At 36.7% G+C, this 9,923-nt stretch overlaps 1 protein-coding gene across 1 annotated transcript in view; it reads right to left on the bottom strand.

Annotated features, from left to right (window-relative positions):
* The window catches only part of GLCCI1 (glucocorticoid induced 1), a 140,205-nt gene that overhangs the window by 27,619 nt on the left and 102,663 nt on the right, over nucleotides 1-9,923 (bottom strand). Inside the window, 1 exon segment of the mRNA XM_017893875.1 lies at nucleotides 5,383-5,535. Within this exon segment, the coding sequence (XP_017749364.1) occupies nucleotides 5,383-5,535 (153 nt within the window).

Here is a 9,923-nt window from a genome sequence, read left to right on the forward strand (position 1 = left end):
AAAAAAAAAAAAAAAAAAAAAAAAGAGTTCAATGGTAAACAGGGATGCCATGATGTCCGAAGAGTTCCTTGATGTTGTAATACATATAAAATTATAAACTTAACATGAAATGTTGAAGGAGAGTAAAACAGTACAACCTTTTGGGAGGGTAATTCTGGCAATATTCAAGATTTTAAATGTACAAATGCTACGACCTAGCAATTTCACTGCCAATTTTAAAATGGGGAAAAAGACCTAAAAAAAACATTTCTCCAATGAGAATATACAAATGACCACTAAAGGCTGGGTGCGGTGGCTCATGCCTGTAATCCTAGCACTTTGGGAGGCCAAGGCGGGTGGATGACGAGGTCAGGAGATCCAGACCATCCTGGCTAACATGGTGAAACCCTGTCTCTACTAAAAATACAAAAAAATTAGCCGGGTGTGGTGGCAGGTGCCTGTAGTCCCAGCTACTCTACTCGGGAGGCTGAGGCAGGAGAATGGTAGGAACCCGGGAGGCGGAGCTTGCGGTGAGCTGAGATGGTGCCACTGCACTCCAGCCTGGGGGAAAGAGAGAGACTCCATCTCAAAACAAAACAAAACAAAACAAAACAAAACAAAAAACCACTAGCACACGAAAAGATGCTTAACATCTTCAGTCACTAGGAAATGCAAATTAATACCACAGTGATATATCACTTCACATCCACTAAGATTGCTATAATTAAAAAAGGACAGATAATCACAAGTGTTGGTGAGGATGCAGAGAAACTGGAATTCTTATACATTGGTTGGAATGGATAATGATGAAGACACTTTGGAAAAGAGTCTGGCAGTTCCTCAAAAGGTTAAACAGAGTTACCACATCAGCAATTCCAACCCTAGGTATACACCCAAGAGAAATGCAAACAGTATATTCACACAAAACTTGTGTACAAATGTTTATAGAAGCATTATTCACAATAGCCAAAAGTAAAACAATCCAAATTTCTATTAACTGATAACTGAATAAATAAAATCCATATAACTGATTAATATTTGGCCATAAAAGAAAGTCACCGATAACAGGCTAAATATGGGTGAACCTTAAAACACTATACCAAGTTAAAAAAAAAATTCAGTTACAAAAGGCCACGTTGTATGATTCCATTGATATGAAGTGTCTAGAAACACCACCAAAAAATCCGTAAGCAGATTAGTGGCTGCCTAGGGCCAAGAGTATTACAGGGAAAAGAGAGACCACTGTGAAAGGATAAAATGTTTCTTTTGGGATGATGAAAATGCTGTAAAATTGACTGTGGTGATGGTTGTATAACACTGAACCTCTTAAAACCACTGAATTGTACACTAAATGAGTAAACTGGATGGCATGTGAATTATATCTTAATAAAGCCGTTACTAAAAAAGTACTTTTCAGACAGGTCGTTATATCAAACAAAAAAAGGATTCAAATATCCCATGTAACCTTACCTTGGATACTTCTTCCTTCCCATTATTTTCTTTAATGAACACCTTTTCTAATTCAGGGCTTATTCCTTCTACATTGCAGGGCACACGTGAAACAGATGATTTTGGCACTGATATATTTGACAGTGGCATAGGAACTGACCTTGATCCAGTAGCCTATGAGATAAGATAAAGGTAGTATCAAATTATTTGTGGTCAAAGCAATTAAGAACTAAGGAATATGGTAAATATTAAAATTGAATCTCAATGAACAGAGTTATTTCTGACCTTCCAAATACAATAAAATTCAGGTGCACATAGAGAAATTTAGGTTCTGTAGTAAGAAAGTAAAATGAAAATTACATAGTCAAAATAATCATTTCAAATCCCTTTATGTAAGTATAAAGGCATAGCTGTATAACGTATACACTTGTTCAGTAGAATGGCAGAATCTTCTGCATTATTTACATTGTTTTCCTTTTCTATTTCACGGCAACAGCATAGTTGAAGTCACGTAACTTAAATATATCATGTAAGTCCACTGTATAGCTCTGTATGAGTATGTTTAAAAGATGTTTGTTTTCTGTATAGTGACAATTACCTTCTAGTATCTTCCATTTCCATCTAAGAAAATCTGTTGGATTATTAAGTCATGTGGCAACAGTATTATGCTAAGTTCAACAACTTACTTAACAATTTAAAGTCAGGAAACAACAGGTGCTGGAGAGGATGTGGAGAAATAGGAACACTTTTACACTGTTGGTGGGATTGTAAACTAGTTCAACCATTGTGGAAAACAGTAGTATGGCGATTCCTCAAGGATCTAGAACTAGAAGTGCGATTCCTCAAGGATCTAGAACTAGAAGTNCGGGCATGGCAGCATGCACCTGCAGTCCCAGCCATTTGGGAGGCTGAGGCAGGAGAATCACTTGAACCCGGGAGGCAGAAGTTGCAGTGAGTCAAGACTGCTCCATTGCATGCCAACCTGGGCAACATGGTGAGACTCCATCACCAAAAAAACCAAAACTAAACAAAAAAGCCAAAAAAACAGATGTTGGCAAGTTTGTGGAGAAAAGGGAATGCTTATACACCGCTGGTGGGAATGTAAATAAGTTTAGCTACTGTGGAAAGCACTGTGGAGATTTCTCAAAGAACTCAAAGCAGAATTACTATTCAACTTAGCAATCCCATTATTGAATATACACCCAAAGAAATATAAATTGCTCTACCATAAAGACACAAGAATGCACATGTTCATCACAGCACTGTTTACAATAACAAACATACAGAATCAACCTAAATGTCCATCAGTGGTAGACTGGATAAAGAAAATGTGGTACATATATACTATGGAATACTATGCAGCCATAAAAAGAATAAGATCATGTCCTTTGCAGCAACATGGATGGTGCTAAAGGCCATTATCCTAAGTAAACTAACACAGGAACAGAAAACCAAATACTATACATATTCTTACTTACAAATGGGAACTAAACATTGAGTACATATAGATACAAAGAAGGGAACAACAGATATCAGGGCCTACTTGAGGGTAGAGGATGGGAGTAGGGTGAGGATTGAAAAACTACCTCATCAGGTAGTATGATTATTACCTGGGTGGTGAAATAATCTGTGCACCAAATCCCGTGACATACAATTTACCTATATTACAAACCTGCACATGTACCTTTGAACCTAAAAAGTTAAAAACTTCATTTGTCTACAGTATGCTGGTAAACAAAAACTATACCAACTTCACAACAATAACTATTCTACTCTAAAGATAATTTTTAATTATTTATATACCAGTTCATTTTATAAACCAAAAAATGTGAACAAGTTGTCTGGTTAACTATGTTGGAATACTGACATAGTTAACCAGACAATTTTCCTTTTTTGGCTACTGGCCAGTTCATGGTGATATTCTGATTAATTAAAACTTTGATTAATTAAAACACTTAATCATAAATCTAAAACTTTTAAAATTATAAGTTTGTAGGTTATCCCAGAAAATTCTGATATGGCTACAATTGAAGTATGGCTTATTTAAAAGCAGAAGTACCTTACCAAGTTTTTTATTTTAGTATAGTTTTGCTTTTAAGGATGTTTTAAGGAATCAGCAAATATGTGAATTATCTCATCCTCTAAAAATTAGACCAAAAGTTTACATCCTTACATTACTGTTCTTAAACTTTACTTGATGTGTAAAGAAAACAGTTTAATGGGCTGGGCACAGTGGCTCATGCCTGTAATCCAAGGACTTTGGGAGGCCAAGGTGGGCGGATCATTTGAGGTGAGGAGTTCAAGACCAGCCTGGCCAACATGGTAACACCTTGTCTCTACTAAAAATACAAAAATTAGCTGGGCATTGTGGTGTGTGCCTGTAATCCCAGCTATTCAGGAGGCTGAAGTGGGAGAATCACTTGAACCTGGGAGGCAGAGGTTGCAGTGAACTGAGATTGTGCCACTGCACTCCAGTCTGGGCAACAGAACGAGACCCTGTCTCAAAACAAAAAAAAAAAAAAAAAAGAGTTCAATGGTAAACAGGGATGCCATGATGTCCGAAGAGTTCCTTGATGTTGTAATACATATAAAATTATAAACTTAACATGAAATGTTGAAGGAGAGTAAAACAGTACAACCTTTTGGGAGGGTAATTCTGGCAATATTCAAGATTTTAAATGTACAAATGCTACGACCTAGCAATTTCACTGCCAATTTTAAAATGGGGAAAAGACCTAAAAAAAACATTTCTCCAATGAGAATATACAAATGACCACTAAAGGCTGGGTGCGGTGGCTCATGCCTGTAATCCTAGCACTTTGGGAGGCCAAGGCGGGTGGATGACGAGGTCAGGAGATCCAGACCATCCTGGCTAACATGGTGAAACCCTGTCTCTACTAAAATACAAAAAAATTAGCCGGGTGTGGTGGCAGGTGCCTGTAGTCCCAGCTACTCTACTCGGGAGGCTGAGGCAGGAGAATGGTAGGAACCCGGGAGGCGGAGCTTGCGGTGAGCTGAGATGGTGCCACTGCACTCCAGCCTGGGGAAAGAGAGAGACTCCATCTCAAAACAAAACAAAACAAAACAAAACAAAACAAAAAACCACTAGCACACGAAAAGATGCTTAACATCTTCAGTCACTAGGAAATGCAAATTAATACCACAGTGATATATCACTTCACATCCACTAAGATTGCTATAATTAAAAAAGGACAGATAATCACAAGTGTTGGTGAGGATGCAGAGAAACTGGAATTCTTATACATTGGTTGGAATGGATAATGATGAAGACACTTTGGAAAAGAGTCTGGCAGTTCCTCAAAAGGTTAAACAGAGTTACCACATCAGCAATTCCAACCCTAGGTATACACCCAAGAGAAATGCAAACAGTATATTCACACAAAAACTTGTGTACAAATGTTTATAGAAGCATTATTCACAATAGCCAAAAAGTAAAACAATCCAAATTTCTATTAACTGATAACTGAATAAATAAAATCCATATAACTGATTAATATTTGGCCATAAAAAGAAAGTCACCGATAACAGGCTAAATATGGGTGAACCTTAAAAACACTATACCAAGTTAAAAAAAAAATTCAGTTACAAAAGGCCACGTTGTATGATTCCATTGATATGAAGTGTCTAGAAACACCACCAAAAAATCCGTAAGCAGATTAGTGGCTGCCTAGGGCCAAGAGTATTACAGGGAAAAGAGAGACCACTGTGAAAGGATAAAATGTTTCTTTTTGGGATGATGAAAATGCTGTAAAATTGACTGTGGTGATGGTTGTATAACACTGAACCTCTTAAAAACCACTGAATTGTACACTAAATGAGTAAACTGGATGGCATGTGAATTATATCTTAATAAAGCCGTTACTAAAAAAGTACTTTTCAGACAGGTCGTTATATCAAACAAAAAAAGGATTCAAATATCCCATGTAACCTTACCTTGGATACTTCTTCCTTCCCATTATTTTCTTTAATGAACACCTTTTCTAATTCAGGGCTTATTCCTTCTACATTGCAGGGCACACGTGAAACAGATGATTTTGGCACTGATATATTTGACAGTGGCATAGGAACTGACCTTGATCCAGTAGCCTATGAGATAAGATAAAGGTAGTATCAAATTATTTGTGGTCAAAGCAATTAAGAACTAAGGAATATGGTAAATATTAAAATTGAATCTCAATGAACAGAGTTATTTCTGACCTTCCAAATACAATAAAAATTCAGGTGCACATAGAGAAATTTAGGTTCTGTAGTAAGAAAGTAAAATGAAAATTACATAGTCAAAATAATCATTTCAAATCCCTTTATGTAAGTATAAAGGCATAGCTGTATAACGTATACACTTGTTCAGTAGAATGGCAGAATCTTCTGCATTATTTACATTGTTTTCCTTTTTCTATTTCACGGCAACAGCATAGTTGAAGTCACGTAACTTAAATATATCATGTAAGTCCACTGTATAGCTCTGTATGAGTATGTTTAAAAGATGTTTGTTTTCTGTATAGTGACAATTACCTTCTAGTATCTTCCATTTCCATCTAAGAAAATCTGTTGGATTATTAAGTCATGTGGCAACAGTATTATGCTAAGTTCAACAACTTACTTAACAATTTAAAGTCAGGAAACAACAGGTGCTGGAGAGGATGTGGAGAAATAGGAACACTTTTACACTGTTGGTGGGATTGTAAACTAGTTCAACCATTGTGGAAAACAGTAGTATGGCGATTCCTCAAGGATCTAGAACTAGAAGTGCGATTCCTCAAGGATCTAGAACTAGAAGTACCATATGACCCAGCCATCCCATTACTGGGTATATACCCAAAGGATTATAAATCATGCTGCTATAAAGACACATGCACACGTATGTTTATTGCGGCACTATTCACAATAGCAAAGACTTGGAATCAACCCAAATGTCCATCAGTGACAGACTGGATTAAGAAAATGTGGCACATATACACCATGGAATACTATGCAGCCATAAAAAAGGATGAGTTTGTGTCCTTTGTAGGGACATGGATGCAGCTGGAAACCATCATTCTTAGCAAACTATCACAAGAACAGAAAACCAAACACCGCATGTTCTCACTCATAGGTGGGAACTGAACAATGAGATCACTTGGACTCGGGAAGGGGAACATCACACACTGGGGCCTATCATGGGGAGGGGGGAGGGGGGAGGGATTGCATTGGGGAGTTATACATGATATAAATGATGAATTGATGGGTGCTGATGAGTTGATGGGTGCAGCACACCAACATGGCACAAGTATACATATGTAACAAACCTGCACGTTATGCACATGTACCCTAGAACTTAAAGTATAATTAAAAAAAAAAAAACCTCAAAAAACAAAACAAAACAAAACAATTTAAAGGCTGTTTTCAAAAGTCCTTGGCAGGAGTTCTCAAAAATTAACTACCACTAATAGTTGTTAAGTAAAAAGTGTAAGACAAGACTTTTGATGCTTAAGGATTTATACAACAGGAAAGAATAAGAAAAATAAAGATTAATAAGGTAAAAATGAAAACAACAAATGACCTCTATCTTACACCGAATCAAGCTGACTCACATGATCTGTGATAAGGTAGACTGCTAATCATTGGTTAGCACACTAATAATATTTCCCATACAATGGTGTATTCTTGCCAACTGTGAGTTGCTGCTCATCAATGTCTTTTGTCTCTTATTGATGCATGAACATTTTTCATATTGAGGTTTTCACTCTTTTTCATATATTACTGTCAAGTATTTTTTCAAATACTGTTGACCCTTGAAAAACATGGGTTTGACCTGTGCGGGTCGACTTACATACAGATTTTCTTCCACCTCTGCCACCCCGAGACAGCAAGACCAACCTCTCCTCTTTTTTCTCCTTCTCAGCCTACTCAACGTGAAGACAATGGGGAGGAAGACCTTTATGATGATTCATTTCCACTTAATGAACACTGAACGTATTTTTTCTTTCTTATGATTTTATTAATGATCATTTCTTTTCCCTAGCTTACTTTATAAAAGAATATAATACATAATACATGAAACATACAAAATATGTTAAGCGACTATTTTATGTTATCGGTAAGGCTTCTGTGCAGCAATAGGCTGTTAGTAGGTTAAGTTTTTGGGAACCCAAAAGTTACAAACAAATTTTCAACTGCGTGAAGGTCAATGCCCCAATCCCCATTGTTGTTGAAGGGTTAACTGTATTTTATCAAATAGGTAATCAACTTTAATCAAATATTTTTCTTTCTGGATTTTATGGTTTTCATATTTAAATAATCTATCATGATTTATTTTTGTGTATGGTGTAAAGTCTTAGTATTCTTTTCCCCACACAGTAATCCAACTGCCCCAACATTTCTTTATGGATTCTGTATTTGATTTCCTGGCGCTACTATCTGATAATCCCTAGACAGAGTGCCACTTAATTGCTATAATTTTATATTATATTTTCATATCTTGAAGGAAAAGTCCTTTCAAATTTTCTTTTCTATTAATGGGCACTGCTTTTTTTTTTTTTTTTTTTGAGACAGAGTCTCGCTCTGTCACCCAGGCTGGAGTGCTGTGGCCGGATCTCAGCTCACTGCAAGCTCCGCCTCCCGGGTTCACGCCATTCTCCTGTCTCAGCCTCCCGGGTAGCTGGGACTACAGGCGCCGCCACATCGCCTGGCTAGTTTTTTGTAGTTTTTAGTAGAGACGGGGTTTCACCGTGTTAGCCAGAATGGTCTCGATCTCCTGACCTCGTGATCTGCCTGTCTCGGCCTCCCAAAGTGCTGGGATTACAGGCTTGAGCCACCGCGCCCGGCCTTGGGCACTGCTTTTTCATTGACCTTTGAAGACAACTTTTCAAGTAATAAAAACAATTCATTTAAAATTTGCACTGGAACTCAAAACAATTTCAGGTAAATTGCTATTTGAAAAATACTGAATCTTCCCATCTATTAATGTGTTAAGACTTATATTTCATGTTCTCAAAGATGTATAGTTTACATATTTCTTGTAAGTTTGATTCCAGGTATTTTATATTTTTATCATATTTTCAAACATGTTATTACTAATACAAGAGGAAACTGAATTTGCGTTATGTTTATATTTTATCTAGTCATCTAGTTTCAGTTTTCCCCTTTTCATTATGGAAAATTCCAATCATAAACAAAATTCAATAGAGTAACACAATAAACCCCCAGGTACACATAATCCGGCCTCAAAAATTATCAACATTTACCAATTTGTTTCATGTGAACAACCCTTTTTGGTTTTTAGAATATTTTAAAGTACATTCTAGACTTCATATTCCACCTACAAATATTTCAGTATGTATAGCAAAGGATAACAGTTTTAAGAATAATCACATGGCAAAATTCAATGTAAAATTGAACAATTGTGTAAGTCTTCTTTGTTAAGTCAATGAGTCAACTAATCTAGTGTAAATGCATTGGTATCCTAGAGAAAAACTGCTTGAAACACAAACAATATGTTAATTCTATCAGATTAAGAAGAAAAAGGAAGGCATATAAGAATTTTCACTTCAAATGTCTCAGGCTTGGCAGTTTGTTTTACAGCTTTAATGAGGTATAATCGGCATACAATAAAATTCTCCCATTTTAAGTATGCAATTTGTTGAGCTTTGTTAGTCTAGTCACGTTTAGAACCTTCTATCATCCAAAAAGTTTCCCTAGGGCCTCTCTGTGGTCAATCCGCATCCCTAGAACTTTGTTTTGATAATGTTGCCTTTTTGAGAATTTAATATAACAGATCATACAGTATGTAGCCTTTTGCTCCTGTTTTCTTTCACTTAGCATGTTTTTGAGATTCAATCATGTTATTCCGTGTATCAGTAGTTCCTTTCATTTTACTGCCTAACAGTATTGCATGGATGCAGGGTTTATGAAGTGTTTATCCACTCATGACTTGATGTTTGTCTGTTTCCATTTTTTTCTTTCTTTTTTTTTTTTTATTATACTTTAAGTTCTAGGGTACATGTGCACAACGTGCAGGTTTCTCACATATGTATACACGTGCCATGTTGGTGTGCTGCACCCATTAACTCGTCATTCACATTAGGTATATCTCCTAATGCTATCCCTTCCCTCTTCCCCCTCCCCACAATAGGACCCGGTGTGTGATGATCCCCTTCCTGTGTCCAAGTGATCTCATTGTTCAATTTCCACCTATGAGTGAGAACATGTGGTATTTGGTTTTCTGTTCTTGTGATAGTTTGCTGAGAATGATGGTTTCCAGCTGCATCCATGTCCCTACAAAGGACACAAACTCACAAACTCATCCTTTTTTACGGCTGCATAGTATTCTCTGGTGTATATGTGCCACATTTTCTTAATCCAGTCTGTCACTGATGGACATTTGGGTTGATTCCAAGTCTTTGCTATTGTGAATAGTGCCGCAATAAACATACATGTGCATGTGACTTTATAGCAGCATGACTTATAATCCTTTGGGTATATCCCCAGTAATGGGA

The sequence above is a fragment of the Rhinopithecus bieti genome, unplaced genomic scaffold, assembly GCF_001698545.2.
Source record: "Rhinopithecus bieti isolate Rb0 unplaced genomic scaffold, ASM169854v2 scaffold_23881, whole genome shotgun sequence".
Lineage (NCBI taxonomy): Eukaryota > Metazoa > Chordata > Mammalia > Primates > Cercopithecidae > Rhinopithecus > Rhinopithecus bieti.